This window comes from Lichenostomus cassidix, chromosome 5 (assembly GCF_008360975.1).
Source record: "Lichenostomus cassidix isolate B80296 chromosome 5, HeHo_3.0, whole genome shotgun sequence".
In the NCBI taxonomy this organism is placed as follows: domain Eukaryota; kingdom Metazoa; phylum Chordata; class Aves; order Passeriformes; family Meliphagidae; genus Lichenostomus; species Lichenostomus cassidix.
The window spans coordinates 36,433,108-36,451,666 of record NC_139486.1 but is presented as its reverse complement, the minus strand read 5'-3'; the positions used below and the strand labels follow the sequence as shown (position 1 = coordinate 36,451,666).

The window sequence follows — 18,559 nt, the reverse complement described above, 5'->3', positions numbered from 1 at the left end:
GGGTACGTAGCAGAGCAATTGCAGTGTGCACAGAGAAACCTGCAAGAGCCTTAACTTAGTCTCCTGAGCTTTGGTTGTCCCAGATTCCCAGGACACATTTTTGCAGCCCACACTCAAGCCACAGCCACCACCACCACACTGCCGTTGCCACACACTGAAAATTACTGGAGCTAATGCCACATGTCTTGTCTGCTGCTGCAAATTTACTGAAAGTAAAGATAAGGTCTTTCCAAACACTACTCCCTGAAGGACTAGTTCAAGCAGCATCCCATGGTGAATATATTTTTTTCACTGTTCTGTGTGGTATTGCAGTTTTGAGAAACCTATCAGGAGGAGCAGGTGCTCTGGTGCAAAAGTTGCAGATCATTGAGTGTTTGGTCCCATGCTGCAATGTTCATCTCTTGCCTTTCACCCCTCTGATAAACCTGAAGGGCTTCCTGATATTTTGCCTCATCGGCATTTTGAAAGCAGTTTGAATTTTTTTAGGTTTGCAGGGAAAACACTGGCTGCAGGCCACAGATGGGCAGGCGTGAAAGCTGAAAGCTATACCAAACAGGACCAGAACCACCTAACTCTGTGGAAGAAAGCCTGAGAATATGTATAATGCGCAACTTCTGCAGTCAAATGCAAGATGGATTGTTCACTGGAGACCCTGTGGTGAAGCAACACATTGAGGTATTCTGAATGCCCTTTTGGAGCAGTTTATCAATGCTTAAGGGTGCCAGGGGACTGGAGTGCTGATTTGGCACTTGATAGAGTCCTGATCTAGCACCAGCACTAGGAAATGAACAGTGCAAGCTGTAAAGCAGAGACTGATTGCTCCCAGTAAGATGTAAGCTTGGTTTACTTGGCCTATCACTGATTTTTGTGGACTCCTAGACCCTGATGTTGATGTTGTCTTTTGGAGAGAGAAGATAGTGGGACTTCAAAATCTTCTTAAGTTTTAACTATCACAATACAAGTTCATCAAGTTCTCTTTTGCAAACTTCCACTGTTGCTATGGGACTTTTTGTATTTCTGGTCATTACAAAGGAATAGTAAAAAAGTACAGCCCTGTGATGCTTTCACTACCTAGCTCATCTTTTACACTATTCAATTTACTCTGAAATTTTCATATTTACTCTTGAAAACACAAGGATTAAAAAAAGAAGAAAAAAAGTAGTGAAAAGTGATGGAACACTGTATGAGTGGTTATGAAATATCTTGGATTTTCACTTACAATAAAATTAAATTTAATTTTGCTGCTACATGCTACTCCAATTCCCCTTACTCATATACTTGCAGTTCTTCACATGCACTTATTTCTATTTTCATTTTGCCCTACATATTGATCACACAATGGCCATCTCTGCCCCAAAAGAAAAACAAATGCACTCTAGATCTTACCTTTACTTGGCTCTGGATCCTGAAGTGAAATGTTTCATTCCACACTGGATCTTTGCAGTTCTTAATGGTTTTGGTCCGGACAGTCTCAGGGGAAGCAGTGGGCAAGAGCAGGCTTACATAGCAATCTGTTTGGCTAACTGTATCAGAAAATATATGCTGTAACTAGCAAATTACTACAAATATCTTAAAGCATAGCCTTATAGCACTGAATACATACATCAACTTGCAAAAAGGAGAGGTTTTTCCTCTGACTTTTCTGATATTTGATAGCATTCATTATTGTTTGTTATCTCCTGCTAGTGGGAGCTTGGGTTGTTAATGGGGATTCAAAGAAACTACTGTGATAAAGACAACTGGTAAGAAAAGAGTACACAGAGCTAGTCTCACTTAATAGACCTCTTATTGGTATGTCCCATGTTGGTTGTGAATCAAGAGATTTCCATGACAGAAAAAAAAAATGTCTACAGATTTTAAGAGAACCTTTTTGAAGAGTAAAATACTTGTTTAACACCTTGAGCTTTTGCACAAGAGTCTGATTTTGCTCTTTGCTTTTGAGAGGGGAACAGAAGAGTTCAAAAGCATATGGTTACAGATGATCTTCCCCATCTGGTCTGATGCCCCCACATATCTGTAATCCAGTCCATGTAATGAGCTGACTGTCTTACCCAACATGTGACCACATCCCTTCACCACAAAAAACAATGTGCAAAAATAGCAGTGCACTTTTATCTTACTGTGATTTAAACTCTGATCCATGATAGAGAAGAAAATTCTAATTTCTAAGAAATGTGATATAGTAACAGAAAGTTGCACAGTTAGGTACAAGCATGGCATTAAATCTTTATACATAGTGGTTGCTTTGGGTTTGCTTTTTCTTCCAGCAACCCTACCCAGAGCTGGTTGGGTGGGCACAAGCATCACAGAATCATAAAATGACTGGGGTTGGAAGGGATCTTAAGACCATCTAGTTCCAACGCCCCTGCTGTGGACAGGGACAACTCCTGCTAGACCAGGTTCCTTTATATGCTGGGTACTGCCACAGGGTATTGATGAATTGTCTCTTGTGGTTTGCCAGAGATTTTGGATGAGAGGCAGGTTGGATACTTGTATATCTGTGCAACTAACTTTCCCTTTGTGTGCTAGTCTGATGTATGTAGAGTATTTGGTGGTGGTTAGGAATCTCTTTGATGCTGCTAAGAATATAATTAATAATTGATATTTAGCAGGGAGCAATGCAGGGCATTTGCTCCAAAGGGCATAAAAGTGTTGATGCCTCGTGACCCTGTGGTAACAAACTGAGACCCTGACAATATAGTGAAGAATGGTGGGGCTCAATCTCTCTACACTGGCATCCACCCTGTCCAGCCCTCCCATTTTGAGCAAATCTGCTGTCCTTTTTTAGGGAATGGACATTTCTTTTGTCTGCTGGGCAATTACAGCTGTCTCCAATGTCTCCAGCTCTAAGAACTTGTTCACAGTAATAGGTCAGATTTGCTTATAATAACAGGCAGATTGGTACTGTGGCATACATGCTGAGAGGCAGCATGACCAATTGGGTGACCTGCTGGAAAAAAAGCCTCACGACATTTGGCTCCAGTCCCAGCTCTGCTCCAGACTGCTAAGTCACTTTGGGCAATTGCTTCCATTTAAATTTATCCGGTTTCTCTATCTGCGTTTCCACACCAATAAAACATTGATAACTACCCTTTCCGCTTCTGTAATCTGTTTGGATGTGACCCAGGAAGAGAGCATCTTATCAGTAATTATATTATTCTTTCTCTACCAGTCCCTTGGTTTTCATTCCACATTTTCTTTAAACTTGTGGTGTAAACCATGTTGCAAAATAGGTGTTGCTTAAAGCAATTTGTGCAATCAGGTGATATATGATTTATCTTTCAAGTCTTCTGATACTGTCTAAACATGAAACATGTTCCAGTTTTTCAGCATACACTTGATAGTTTCCTCCTTGCTGTCCATAGCAGGTAAGAAATTACTTTAACATTGCAATTATAAGTTCAGAAGTATCCTAATACTACATACAAGAATTAGAGACATCTGCATTTTCAAATTTAAAATGCAGAATATATGCAATATACCTGTTGATGGCAACTTACTGGTAAAGACGATAGTTCTTTACCTTTCTCCCACACAGTATTTTCAAAAATTCTTTCATTGATTTTTAACGTTTGAAAAAGATAACATTAAATTCACATAGTTAATTTCTCAGATGGGGACAGAGAAGCAGGCTATCTGTTTCTTCAGCAACTGTATCTGCAAGTTATGCACTAATGATGTATGTGTGTTTTAGAGAATTTGTTCATTTACGGTCTGGGATATCTCTTTGTTGTACATCCTAGCTATTACTCCTGATTTAGAAGGCATTCAATATTTTCAGAGTATCAAAAAAGTGCTAAACTTGTGACTTACACTCTTGTATCTGGATAGAGCTGTGGTAGGATCTCTGTTCAGTCCTTCACCCTCTCTGAACACAACAGACCTGTACCCAGCCTGAGAGGTTAGTTTAGTCTTCAGCAAGGCTTTCACCCCAAATAAGAGCAGAAACAAAGTCCTACAATCTGATGATCCACATTTAACACCAACTCAGTTAACAAACAGTGAGGCCTCAGTCTCAACATAGCCTAAGACAAGAATGTAGCTAAAGATATTTGACTCTGAAAGCATTCATTAAAGGCAGGACACTGCACAAAGAATAACAAATTATATCCAAGAACTATCATGTTGCAGGATGCATCTGACAACTTATACCTACAACAAAACTTTAGTTACATTTTGGACCAGATCCCAAATACACAGTGTTAAACATAAGTGCAAGTGATGAGATTTGGCACTGAGATCATTTTGCATACAATTTTAGTCCTGGATAAGAACAGATGGATGCTCACTCAGTGTCTTGCATGTTGCATTTTCTTCCACTCTCTTCCTCCCTCCACCATAAAATGCTTTAACTGTTACCAGCTATTAAGCATATCCAGATTGAAGAGGATTGACTTAGGCAGCCTTGCATATGAGAAAGATCTGAAAGACTTGAGTTTGCTAATTAAATAACAGCAAAAAATTGTCAAATAATCAGTTCAGTAATGCCCAAATGATTGATACAAAGGGGATAATGATCTGTGGCTCTGCATGGCCAGAGGGAAAAATTAGAAGACTGTTCCAGCTCTTAGAGGATTAGAAGTAGCAAGAGAAATTTTATAAATTTTTTAGGTAACTAATTTTGAACTGCATTAGTACCCAGACATGTATGAAGTAGACATAGCTAAACAGACAAGCTAAACTTCATCCTGCTTCAAGAGATGAGGACCAGCCCAGGTGAACCTACAAGGCATGATATGGAATTGCTGCCACATAATGTCCATGTTTACGCTGGAAGGCAAAAAACAGGATAATCATGTCACGTCAATTACAGTGCATGGGAAACAATTAAGCCATTTCCCTGCCAGGGTTGACTCTCAGGGAAAGAAGTGACAGGACATCCTTATATGGCACACCAGCCCAAGAGATCAATTAGAAGATAGCTGGGTGCTGTCTCCAAAACAACTCCAAACCTCCTTCTTTGACACATGTGAAATAAGACTGTAAGTTCCTCGGAAGACTTGCCACCCTTTCTTTCCAAACAGGTACAGTGTCTGAGCAGCAAGGACTAAGTGAAGGCCTACAATCTCCAGGTACCATCACAATGCAATCAATAAAATGAAATTACACAAAAACCAACCAATGTGATGCAGAGAAGCCCGTGCACAGCTGAACTATAAATCGTGCATTTCCATAGGCATACCCCTTTTAGACCTTTTAAAAGTATTGCAACTATTTTACTCTTCTGACTGTCAGATGATCAGACAATAGGACCAAAAAGTCACGTACTTTTGGAAAGGAGGTATTATCAAACAGTCAGGTTTTCTTTGTTCCACCTTAGACAATTTTTGAGTGATACATGGTACAATCTCAGCTCCGTCACTGGATATTTTAAAGAATATTCTTTCATTTCCATTTTAAAATAAATCTCGGTCAGACACCACCACTATTGATGCAGACACAGAGGGTAGTTTGAGCATCTGAAGAAACCACTATCAGAGGAAAACATCATAGAAACAGACTTGGAAACAGGCAGCAAGCAGTACACACAAATGACTTGGATTTCAAAGAAAACAGGAGCAGGAACAATATCAATACCAGAAAGAGCTGAACCAAAAAATCAACACTCACAAATTTTCTTTCTTCAGAAAGTGTGCACAAGAATGTTATTCCCTCAGGAAGGGAATAGAAACAAAATAATTTTTAGAGTTTAGCTAAAACTTTTTTTCCTTAAGCATCATTATTTTGACTCAGAAATGCCTCTGACATGCTTAATAAAAACAGGTACTTATGGTACACTTTCTCTTATTCTCCTCCAGAATTTTTCTGAAAAAACAGGAACAGCACATCACAGGAGATGTCATCTTGTGCAGGAATTGTCACTAAGCTGCAGCACTGACTGCACTGCAGCAGAAATTCTGATTTGAGTTTTTCAATTGAGACCTGGAGCTTCGAGACAAAAACATTTCTACTGAATAAATAAACATTATGGCATGGACATTTCTCCTAGATACCTTTTCTTTCAAGTAAAATTTGGCGCTGAATGGGAAGGTATCAAAAAGCTGTAGCTCCATATAATAGTGAGGACAAGGTTGGCTGACTGGCGTGAGGTATTCTCCTTTTGCTATTTGGTCTATTTGAAAACCAGAAAATATTTGCAAATATGATAAGTAAGTTTAAAAATATCCCAAAGTTACAGGAAGAAGCTAGCTTTGATGACCTGTAGGAGCTTACTGTATATTCTGTACATATAAATAAAAATAGATACCGTGAAATTCTTTTTTTCTATGGTGAAGGTGGAGGAGCTATGCCTAAGGAAACAGCATGGAAATAATATGGCACATCATTATAACTAAGTAACAAAAGTAAGGTGCAATATGCCACTTCATTTCTCTCAGGATGGTTTTCAGTAATTAATATGAAAGTAAAGACATTGATGCTGATAAATTAGTTTGGTGAGAAAAATGCCAGAACAGACTGGAACAACTCATAGAAAGCAAGAGTGTTTACACTACAATGTAAATCGGTTCTTGTGTCCCTGAGAATTCTGCCCAAAGTCTGTTCAGAAGTATCCTAATATTACATACAAGAATTAGAGACTGAAGAATGCCAGTCACCATTTTGTGAATTAAATTTTGGACCTACAGGGCATAACACAGAGGTGAAGATTAAAATTTGATTATTTTGGTTTACTTGATAAGAAAATAATTTGTTCAACCTGGATTAAAAGCTTCCTTTGCATCAGTGGGTCATCCTGACATAAATACTGTTATTTAGTTGCATTGTCAATGTGCACTTTGCTTTTGACTGCCAAGTCTTCACATTTTATACATCTTTCCTGTGACGATGTCACCATCAGTTTCTTTCATGTCAAAGTAAGCCGCAGATAAAGACACAGACTCCAGACTGTTGTTTTGTGGTTTTTTTTTTTTTTTTTAATCACAAGACTATACCTAATCCCATTTTCACAGTGAAATTAAAGGATCTCATATTCTGGCTGGAGTCCTTCAGGACTCACAACTCATCTAGATGTCTACAGCAACTTTCCTGTGAGTAAGAATGAATGAAAGCATCAATAATAGGTATATTTGAGTAACAAGAAACATTTATATCTGGACTTCTTTTGTCTAGTTTTCATTCTTGAACTGAAAGGGAACTCTTAAAAAAACATAGTCAAGGTTGGTCCTGAACAAGTAAGCAAAGATGAACACCTTTGTCGTGAAGATACTTAGAAATACTGTAATTTAATAGCAGAATACTATGCAAACTATAGCACCAAAATTTGTGAGTGAATCTTACTTTTAACCTTCAATGGCTACTATTGCAGCACTATTTTACTGTCTCCTGATGAGGGTACAGTCATGCTAAGTGCCCAGGAGAGGAGCCACAGTCCCAAGTGGACACTCTCACATATCTTCTCAGCAGTGCAAAACTATCACAGCCGTGTCAAATCTAGCCTCTCTATTTTGCATTGGCCTCCCACATAACTGCAAATCACATCTGGGTTCCTGGTCCTTATCTAAAAGGTAATCATTATCCTTGCTTCAGCAAAATAGGCTGCCCAAAGCTCCTCTCTGGAGGCCATCACTGATAAAGGTCCTCAAGCTCTGGGAATCTTGCCTGTGGCAAGATCTTGCCTGGCACTACTCCAGGTCTTCAAAATAAACCTCCACAGTGACCAAGACATACTGCAGGCCTTGTGCTTTTATCATACCAATCACCTCAGCAGCATTCATCTACATCCATTGGTAAGGACACTGAGACAGATGCATAAAACAAAACAGAGGGCAGAGAAAGAATGAATCACCAACTACAGGTATCAGTCACAATGCATAACTGGAGGAACTGCAGATACTGCTCTTTTGATGAAACCAGAACAACCAGGACAGGTACTGAGGTATATAAGAAAATCTATTGGGATTAAACAAACTAAAATGCATTTAAACATATTTTGCACAATAAAATATCAAACATGAGAAGTTGTGCCTTCTCCCTCTGTCCTGGTTCAAGCCAAAACAGGGTTAACTTTTGCAGTAGCCAAGAGGGGGCATGGCCAGGACATGGAGGTTATTGCCAGGAGAGCGGGGAGTCTCTTCATTAGTATTGTTGCTGTTATTGCTCATTTTCTTATCTCATTGCTGTTTCCAGTAGATTGTTCTTATCTCAATGCATAATCTTTACCTTTTGTGCCTCCATTTCTCCTCTCCCGCCTGCCCAGGGGGAGAAGCAAGTGGCACAGGGTTGGGAGAGTCTTAGTGGGAACACTAAATTGGGAATACCATTCCTAAACCACAGCAGCCCATCAAACAAACACCTCAAAAAATTCTGAAGCAATTCCTGTAATGAATAAATCTTTGTTATCAATCTTCATATTATTTATGAATTCCTTGAATGTCCAACTAGCAACTAATATCTACTGTCAACACATATCTACTGATATTCAATTTGTGGTTAATGTTTAGCGTCAAGGAAAGTATACTTCGGTCTTAAACTCAACACAAAATTGTGGAACAGTAAGCAGGATTCAGAGTAAAACAGGGTCCTTATCAAGGATGATCAAAAATTCCAAGGTACAAGAACTTTAAATCAGATGCATGAGACTCTAAGCATGGGAAAAGGCAATGCTCAGTTCACTTTCTTAAATAGTGAGAAGGCTGAGCCTAAGGAAATGTGTAAACATAGAAATCCGATTCAGAAATCAAAGAATATGCTTCTTCATAATTGTCTGGTTTCTCAGTTCAAACTAGAAAGGTACTTCCTGAGCAGAATCTGCCACTGCCTTTTAACTCTGCAAGCCAAATGGCAAAGGAGGAATGAAGGATCTTGAATCACCACGTGGACCTGTGTCCTCCCAAAGCACTGTGTGGGTCTACATTGCTGCCATCACCACCTACTCATTCCAGCATCTCTTCTCCACCCAAGCTTCTCCCTTGCTCATTTCCATTGCCTCCACCCTTTCCAAACCTGTTTTTAAACAGGTTTTGACATTTTAAAATATTATAAAATATTTTGAAAGCTCTTTCAACCACTTGTTAACAAGAAGCCCCCACTAAACAAGAGGACTCCACTAGGAACATGTAGTACCATCACAACAGTCTTTTAAGTTCATACCTGTACAATGAAGGATGAGAGCTGCAATGCCACCTGCCCTGGTACAGGAATAGAGCTCTCTCAGTAGCTGCTCTCACTTTTGAGACAGAGATGAGCCTACCATTGAGCTAAGGTTCTTTATTTTCACCAGTTTCTCAGTCAGTAATTAGTTCAACCTCCTAATGCCTCTGGGAGGCTCCTGGTGTCCTTGCTGAAGCCCTTGCTTTGGAAATGAGGAACTAGAGTTTTGAGAAACTCTTCTTTAAGACTACACCAAGAATCTAAAGGAAGCCATGGAGGAGCATCACACACAGTACCTTTGGCCACCAGAACAGTTTTCTGTTCTTGCACACAGAATTGTGCACAGAAGTACACAAAAGCCAACATGGCTGCAAGATGATGCATGTACACCTACATACAACCCACTGATACCTAGCAGAAGAGATGCAATTATTTCCACAGCTGTAAGGAGATGTGCAGAGCAAATAAGGATCTCCTTGATTATAAATAGCACTGTCCTTTTTAGTGGCAGCTTATGCTGCTATCAAGGCACAGGGGAGGTTTTTTATCTCCACACTATTTACCATGAATACAATACAGTAAAATTGTATACAATACAATATACACTACACTCCATAATAGCCATCAAAGACTTGAGAAATTGGGAAAAATGGAATTATTCTTCTAGACTAGAGAATACAAAACAGGTAACCTGAGGGAAACCAGGTTTATGTATGTGTTTGGTAACAATGTACTGAGGGAGAGCATCAGCAGACTTGGTTGGCATGAGTGGATGAAACCAAAAAGAAGATTGAGTAGAAAGGAACACAGATTGTTAAGAAATGCAGCTGTGCAACTGATTCACATAATATTCACTAAAATTATCCATTCATTTGTTACTCCTATTATTAACTGTAGTTATGACTTTATTATAAACATCAGCCAAGACCAGGACTCCATTTCAAAAGGTACCTCACTAGTTATGCAATTAGCTCTTGAACTTGATCTAATCATCTTACAATTACAGTAAGAAAAGCTCTGCTCCATGATATGACACCACAGGGAGGATCTTCTTGTGATTACTGGCTGCTTTTATACCTGTTTCAGTTTCTTAACCAGTTAGGAAATCCTTGTTTACAGGATTGTTGTAACTTGGCAGCTATCCACATAATGACTTCTCTGTCCTTGTGCAGATTCCTCTTGCCAAGTATTTGTCCTGGGCTCTTTTAGGATTTCTTTCTGTTAATGCAAAAGCAGCCTGTCTGAGCAGGCAGTGACATCAGGAAGCTAATTGAAAAGACACCAATGCTCTTTTTCAAAGATCCACATCCCAGGATTACTTTTAACCATGGCAAACATTACAGACCATGGGAAGCAATTTCACCCTAAAGCAAATACGCCATTATCACTGGCCAGCCCAGGCAGCTGCCTGTTGGCACTGCCCATGTTTCCTGACTGCCCTCTTTGCACAAAGACCGCTGCTACCCCCTCACACCTGTGCTACTGTCAGAGGTAATGTAAAAAGAAGTATACACAGCATGTTGTGAGCACATCTCAATCAGTCCTTTCCACACACAACAGTTTGTTTTGGAGAACATGGCACTGAAAGGATTTAATTATAATGATGGTGTTACACAGGATTTAAGTGATATAAGGAAAAACATTGGTACTACTACCTTCCAGCTTTTGAAATCAATAGGCAGTGGAGCATCGTGAGCTTTCTGCGAAATTAGATAGCAACATGCTCAGATTTAACAAGGCCCAGATTTACTAGTATAGCTAAAAAGAAGCCTGAAACTTTATCTAATGAGAATGCCAATTGAGATTAGCTTTTCATATTAAAGAAAACAAACAATCAAACAAAAAAAAGTAACTGTACACTATTCCAGGAAAAACTTGTTGGAGCCTTGGACTTTCCTAAATACCAGGAAGGACAAGCCACTAATTTTAAAGACATTTTTTGTCTCCTGAGTGGAGTATTTCTGTTAAATGCACGTATGCAGAAAATGTTAAATTTATATTTTACTTTCAGCCCATGAAGCAAACAGGTTTCTCTTCCATATATGTCCATTTACAGTGGAAGATATTTTCTCTCCTGGAAAATCAGTGAACCCAGCCACTGAGAAAAGGGCAATGCAAAAGCAGATTTGCCAGCTGTGCCAGCCCATGTCCTGCTGGGACTGCAGTGGCAGCCTCTGGGATCAGTGAGTGCTGGGTGTGCTCCAATGGGACTGTGCACAACAGGGCAGGTCTGGGCAGCCACGCTGAAAATAAGATCTGCTCTGGGGAATGTACACAACACCCATCCAGCTCTTGTTATGAACAGCACATGGGGGTGAAATGCAGTGGTACACAGCCAGCACAGAAGTCTCTCCAGAAAGTAATTGTGCCATGGTTAAATGGTGAGAATGCAGAGTCCTGCATAAAGTTGGCTTCCATGAAATAATTTTGGGACATGAAGATAAAAGCTATGCCCTCTTCCAGTGATCTTGTCTGGTGGACAAGCCTTTGGAAAACAAGAACATGGAGAGCTCAGGCACATCAGCTTGTGACTTTTGCTCCTGATGCTGTCACTGACTCCCCAGTTTGCTGGTGCCCCAAGCAAGCCCTATTGGACAGTTGCAAAGAAATTGCATCCTCCAGGCAGATTTTGCAGAAATGGTGGATGCATTTATGAAGATTTGTGACACTTACAAAGCTTTCTCAGTTTTAAAGCTAGAGATTGAGGCAGTCATATAATGATTAGTATTCTGCAATTGTTGGGATAAGTACAAGGGGGAGGTTTTCTTGGTGCAAGAGCTGACATATCTAATATGCACAAAAGGCCTTTTCAAACCAGCCTGAAAAGGACCATGTTTTCTCATGCAGGCCTTTCTGCTGCCCCTGCAAGGCAAAGAGAAAAAAGAAGTAACTATTTAATTAGCAATATAATCTTATAGACCTTCCCAAACAATAACATCCTGAAACTGGGCATGATGTTTTACTGTGACACTGAAAAAGAGCATCTGGGTTCCTGTCTAGAGCAAAGTGAGATGATAAGTATCAAAATAAAATCCCAAAGTGGCTTCCAGAAGCCAATAATTTGGGGTATGACAATTAAATGCAAACACTACTGTTGACTCAGAAGCCAGATCTCTAAGCCACAGACCTCAAGAACCACAGATCTCTTGGGAGCGTGAGGCAGGGAAAACCATGGTTCAGTGTTTGTCCTAAGCCAAAGTACTTATAATAAGCCACTTCTGGGGACATATTCTCAGTCCAAATGAGACTTTGGACTGGTCTGGTATCACTATTCCTTCAAATTGTCACAAGGAAAATTTAGCCAAACTCAAACTTGCCTAGAAATTGCAACAGCTATGTCTTCATGATATGTACTACTGAGATTATAGTTACCTGATAACCTACATAATGAAGGAGCAATTCCTTCTGGTTCATGAGTAAGCCTTATTCCTGACAGACTTAAAAGCATATTAGTAGCCTAATTCTTGTTATTATGCTTACACCATGTACAAACACAACTTTTTGTCTGGTACAAAAGGAAAAGATCAAGAGATCATGATTACAGGTGATTGCCACAGCTAACCTATAATAAGTCCTATGTTAAATGACATGCAAGATCTCAGGAGGCATGGACACTGTGGGTAGCAGTGGGCCCACAAGCTGTGCAATACCACAGCTGAAGGAAAGCAAAGTGTACTCATCCTTGACAAGCAGTCTTCCAAAAACAGACTCTAACTCCAACAGAGCACCAATGGCTCTTTGCGGTTGGAATTATTTTTGCCATCTTTCAATTCTCTGTTCTTGTCTCTGTCTCTCAACAACTTTAAATTGTACAGAAATAGTGGTTAAAACAAATAAATGTGAGCCACATAAATAATTGCACTACACTCTCACAATGGTTTTCTCATTGAATGTAACGCTTTTTAACACAGCCTTGTTTCTTGTGCTGTGTATCACACTATGTGGTATGGCTCCACTAATAAAATTACATGCTCTGAGAGAGCGTATGTGTACAGGGGAGATAAAAACTCACTGACTCTGTGCTGTGACAGTGCTAACTTGCTCCTGATTCTCAGGGGGGAAATAAAATGTGGTGCTCTGTTGCACACAATAAAGAAAGGCAACTGGGATGGGGAATGGATGAAGCAGCTCCTCTCAGACCATGTCATCTAGCAGTTTCTGCTAGCTCTTGCTAGCAAACACCTTCCTCCACATCTGGCTTTGGAAGCAAATCTCCAGTTGTGATAGCTTCAAACATGAAGTCAGGTAATCAATCATCTGCTCAAAATGAACACACAGGATAAAGACTAATAAAAGATAAACAGCTAAGATAAATAGCTATGGATTTCTGGAAGTTCTATTGTCCTTAAGAACATAAAGGCAATAATTTCCAACCATTGTAAAATGCTGTGCAAGAGAGAAACATCCTTGATTTTAAGGCCAGAGGCACATGTTTTGTTATCAGCTTGGCAGGTGGCTCTCTTGATGCTATTGCCTGTCAGGGCAACTTAGACATTCCCTTGGGCTGGTACCATTTATGCCACAAAACAGCTCAGCTGAGATTGAAATGGCAGAGAGGGAATTGAAAAATCCTTTCCCTTTTCTCGGAAGATTTTCTGTTTTCAAGAAAAGGCAATATCCCTGTGCTAGACACAGTGGCAGAAAAGCAAGAATTGAATAGTAATCTCCATGGAGGCAAATATACTTGCTGTGTTCACTTGATCTTATTTGCAATACAAAGGTGCATATTCACGTCCTTTCCATTCTGTTCCTGACTTGTTCTTTTTTTCTGGGTCAGATATTTGAGATATTGAGCTTTCTTTCTACCTGAGTAACTGCTGAGATTTTTGTCTCTTCACTTCTGCGTTTACCCATTCCACCAAGTCCTCAGACACATTTCAACGGTACTTGTTTATCCTGAAAAGTCTCCTTCAATTACATTTCAGTGAAGTTTTGATAGAAAGTTTTTTGACAATTGGATATATAGTGCTCCTTCTATCTTTTTCTTTTTTTTTTTTTAAAGCAAAAAGAAATACATCAACTGCAACTGAGAAGTAACACCTGAATTTGCTCATCAAAACTGGCTCTGAACCTTTTTAGCAGTTAAGGTACTTTAAGTACACCACAGTAGACTTTTGTTATTGCCACTAATAGTTATATGCTATAAACGAAATGGTGTTGTTTATATAAAACCGTATTCTAAGCATAGTCCAAATTCAAATATGCACCAATATTTGAAACCATGGTGTCTCTTCATACACAGATACCAATTACAGTGCTGGTAGCATGCACATGTTCTTTGCTTTCAGAGCTGAGCTACTAGAGAGTGTAAAGAAAGACTGTGATACTCACACAGATCTGCCTTTCTCAGATTTTTCATTCTTATGATTTTCACAAAGAATGAAGAGCAGGGGCATTCATCACTCTGCAGAAAAATGACAAAGTTTATTATCTGCATAATGTTAAATTGTTTATGCTTCATAAAACTCCTGTTGCAATTTTCAAAGCCATGTAGCAAAATTGGAAGATGGACTGCTTGCATTGCTCTGGAAGTTAAAATCATATTTTCAAATTCACAGAAGCTCCTGCGAGGCACTTCAGACTGGTTCCCACCCTCCATGTGAATTATCCACTGAGGGTGGACTTCACTACCAAGAGTGTCTCCGCAAGTCAATTGATACCAGCAAACGTACAAGTCATCCTTACATAAATAAGTAAATACCTACATTAAATTGGAAATAAAATCTCACAAATTCTCTTCTAGGCACCAGAATCCCAGACACAAACCCACCGCAAGCTGCCTTCAGCTCCTAGAGCTTTCACAGCCTTACCTCACGAGCACTCCAGTATGAGCCCATCCTGCTCTCAGCTGCATACAAGTCAGAGATAGATTGTCACTTCACTGTTAGAGGCAATAGCTCTGATTGACAAACTACCTCTGCAAAATTTAAGGAGGCACCTGCTGAGGAGCAAGTGGTTTATCCAAGCCCCGCCTTCCTCATTGCATGAAGGGGAAAGTATGAAGGGAGAGGGGGAGGGAGTTTGCTGAGTTCATTTGATAGCTAAATACCGGAGGAGTATGTTTGGGGAAGGCGGTAAACACCAAGGTGCCAAGAGTTTTCAGCAATTCAAGATAGGGAGCGGTAACACACAGCACTTATGCAGGGATACATAAGTGAATGAACAAACCAGAAAAAATAATAGTAGCTACATGTAGGCACACAGTACCTCAATCAGCAAACAAAAGTATCATGAATGAAATAACTTTAGAAGGCCTTTTCTTCAACAAAATTGTATTTGTTTTCCTTTTCTTGGAGATAGAGGGGCTGGAGTTGCTGACTGATAGATGTTTCCCCAATTTAATTCATGTGTTTGTCAGATGTATATAAATTTTCCTGCTTTCAGAAGCCTTCCACAAGCACAAAACTTTTAAGTAAACCAAGACAAAAAACCTCCATATTCTGCAAATTAAGACACCCATTGATTCTTCTTAAATGTTCACAGCTTGGTATTTTAAACACAATGAAGTGTCATCCAATTATTATATAAAAATGACACCAAAGTCTTCAAATTTTTGGCAGAAGATTGTGCAGCAGCAGATATGCAGATTAATAGCCCTTGCATGGGTCCAGCTACTTACATTCCCAGATGTCTGATATGAAACCACCACTTCAGAACTGCAGGAGGTGATGCTGTACACTCAGAGTACCCACAGCCTGTCTTCTCCTTCCACCCAAGCACATTAGAAAATCACAATAAAGAGAGTAATTTCTGACCTTACAATTACTCAAGTAAGCAACCATTTTAGGATTAAGAATCTACCCTCAATACCATTCCAATTAAAGAGATGTGAAAGCTTCAAAAGCAGTGGGGCCAACAGGAGATTTTACCCCTCTGCTCTGCTCTGCTCTTAGGAGACCCCCCCTGGAGTGCTGCATCCAGCTCTGGAGCCCCCAGAGCTGGAAAGATGTGGACCTGTTGGAGTGAGTCCAGAGTAGGGACATGAAGATGATGAGAGGGCAGGAGCACCTGTTAATGATCTGTTCTGCAGTGGCTGAACTGATGTTTCCCAAACCCTTTCTCTGGGGAAAATGTGTCTTGGGGAGGCTAGGACCCAGAGTGTGGAAGAGTATGTTTTCCCATTAGGTAAAAAAACAAAACAAAACAAAAAGCAACAACAACAAAAAAAACCCCAACAAAACCAAACAAAAAAACCCAAAGAAACAAACTCCACCAAAAAAAACCAACCAAAAAAACCACACCAGAAAAAAACCAAAACACACACACAACACCAAAACCAAAAAAGCACACAAAGCCAACAAAAAAATGCCACAATCAAAACTCCCCCCCCAAACCCTCAATGAAAGACAGCAACTCTGACCAAGCAACACTGAGAAGCTGTGGTGTTTTGACCTTGGCTGAATAGCAGGTGCCCACCAAAGTCACTTTATCATGCACACTCACACCCTTTTCAGCTGGAGAGTAAACCTTGGGGAGAGCAAACTTACTGAAAACTTAATGAAAGGCAAGTGGATTAAGTTAAGGGCAGGGAGAGATCACTCTCCAGTTATCATCACAGGCAAAAAGATTCAGGTTGGGGAAATTAGCTTAATTTATTACAAATCAAATCTGAGTAGGATAATGAGAAATAAAACCTAAATCATAAGACACCTTTCCCCCACCCCTCCCTTCTTTTGGGGTTTAACTTAACTCCTGATTTTCTCTACCTCCTCCACCCCAGCAGCTTCCCTTTCTCCAGTGTGGGGTCTCTCCTACATAAAACAGTCCTCCCTGAACTTCCCCACCCTGAGTCCTTCCCAGAGGCTGCAGTTCTTCACAAATGGCTCCAGTGTGTGTCCTTCACATTGGGGTGCAGTCCTTCATAAACACACCCCTCCAGCATGGGTCTCTGCTAGCAAATCTGCTCCAGCGTGGACTCTCCTGTCCATGGGCACACAGGTCCTGTCGGGATTTGCTCCATCACAGCCTTCCCACAGTGTCACAGCCTCCTGCAGGCATCCACTTGCTCCATGTGGGGCTCTCCAAGGATTGCAGGTGAATATCTGCTCCACCATGGGGTAGCATGGCTCACCATGGTCATTTAACAGCTGGTTAAATAGTTATGTAACTGTTGTTTAGCACAATCATCAGGGGAATCCCAGCTCCAAAGTCGCGAGCATCCCCTCCTCCTCCTTCTTCACTGACCTTCATATCTGCAGGCCTGTTTCTCACATGTTCTCACTCATCTCTCCCACTGCAGCTGATGTTGCACAGGTTTTTTCCCCATTTTTAAATACATTATCCCAGAGGCACTACAACTGTCACTGCTGGGCTCAGCCTTGCCCAGAGGTGGGTCAGCCTTGGAGCCAGCTGGCATTGACTCTGTTGGAGATGGAGGAAGCTTCTGGTATCTTCTCACACAGGCCACCCTTGCAGGCTGCTGCTGCCAAAAGCTGGCCATGCAGACCTAACACAGGAGTGTTCACTCGAGGCAGGGAATGACTGGACCACCCTGTGGTGGTGTAACACCAGCCAGAAATTAAACTCCATATATGCCACCCCACTTCCCCCACCTCGTCTGGTAAGGGAGGGGAAAAAGGAGAGATTTATGGGTTGAAATAATTTACTGAAAGCAAAAAGCAATGGAATAAGAAACACACAGTAACAGCAACAATATTAATAACAAAAGCATACAAAAAGAGGTGTTTAACCTACAAAAAATGTGCTCACCACCTCAACTTAATACAAGGAAGGTAAATGGAGGGCCAATCTCTAGGCCTCTGTCACCTCTCCTACCCAAAAGTTCACTCTGCAGGAATTTCCTCCACAGTTGGTGCTGCAGGGCATAGAGCTGGAGAGAGACCATCCCAGACATTGGCTGTCAGGTGCTTCTGCTTGAAGAGAATCTAGTAATAGTCAGAACAGGCACTTGGGACACAACATCCGGTGTGAACATATGAAACACCATGCTGGTGGCTGAGAAGCTATTATTTCTGGTTAGGTTCAGGTTATCTGAGATTTTAGGGTGCATCACAAATTCTGATATGGGAAATACAAAAGGTGGAGTAGGCTGCACAAGAGATCTGCAGAGAACTCTTTTGATTGTCTCAGGAATGCATGTTTTCCAACCAGTCTGAGGCTGGTAAACCCAGGAAGGAGCAGGAGCTCACCGTTACTATCAAAAAGTTCATTTGCAAAGTCAAACAGAGCATCTAATTCTGAAAAAATATCCCCAACAGGGAACAACAGCTGAGAAGTGAAAGTGCGTCGGAGTTCCCCAGGGAGCCTGCAGATTTTGCAAAGTGTATGGAATGCCCTGATCTTTGCAGTAACAGGAAGACTTTGGAAAATATGATGATACCCTCCCTAGCAGGCATTTAGGAGTCAGTCATGATGCCCATTCTGACAGTTCAGATACCTTAGTTTGAGCTCATGAGTGGCTGCTCAGATAAAACTAGTGAACTACATTTTAGAAGACAAGATTGAAATT

At 40.6% G+C, this 18,559-nt stretch overlaps 1 protein-coding gene across 3 annotated transcripts in view; it reads right to left on the bottom strand.

Annotated features, from left to right (window-relative positions):
• The window catches only part of LOC146436367 (cytosolic phospholipase A2 epsilon-like), a 33,251-nt gene extending 18,049 nt beyond the window's left edge, over positions 1–15,202 (bottom strand). For 2 of the 3 annotated variants that reach the window (XM_085062334.1, XM_085062336.1), the window contains exons 1-3: positions 14,901–15,202; positions 14,422–14,494; positions 1,387–1,523 (exon numbers count right to left, since the gene is read on the bottom strand). In XM_085062334.1, coding sequence (XP_084918460.1) covers positions 1,387–1,523; positions 14,422–14,494; positions 14,901–14,927 — 237 coding nt within the window. In that variant the 5' untranslated portion in view covers positions 14,928–15,202. The remainder of the gene's footprint in view (positions 1–1,386; positions 1,524–14,421; positions 14,495–14,900) is intronic. The other variant, XM_085062337.1, reaches the window with a different exon arrangement.
• Positions 15,203–18,559: the final 3,357 nt, after the last annotated feature.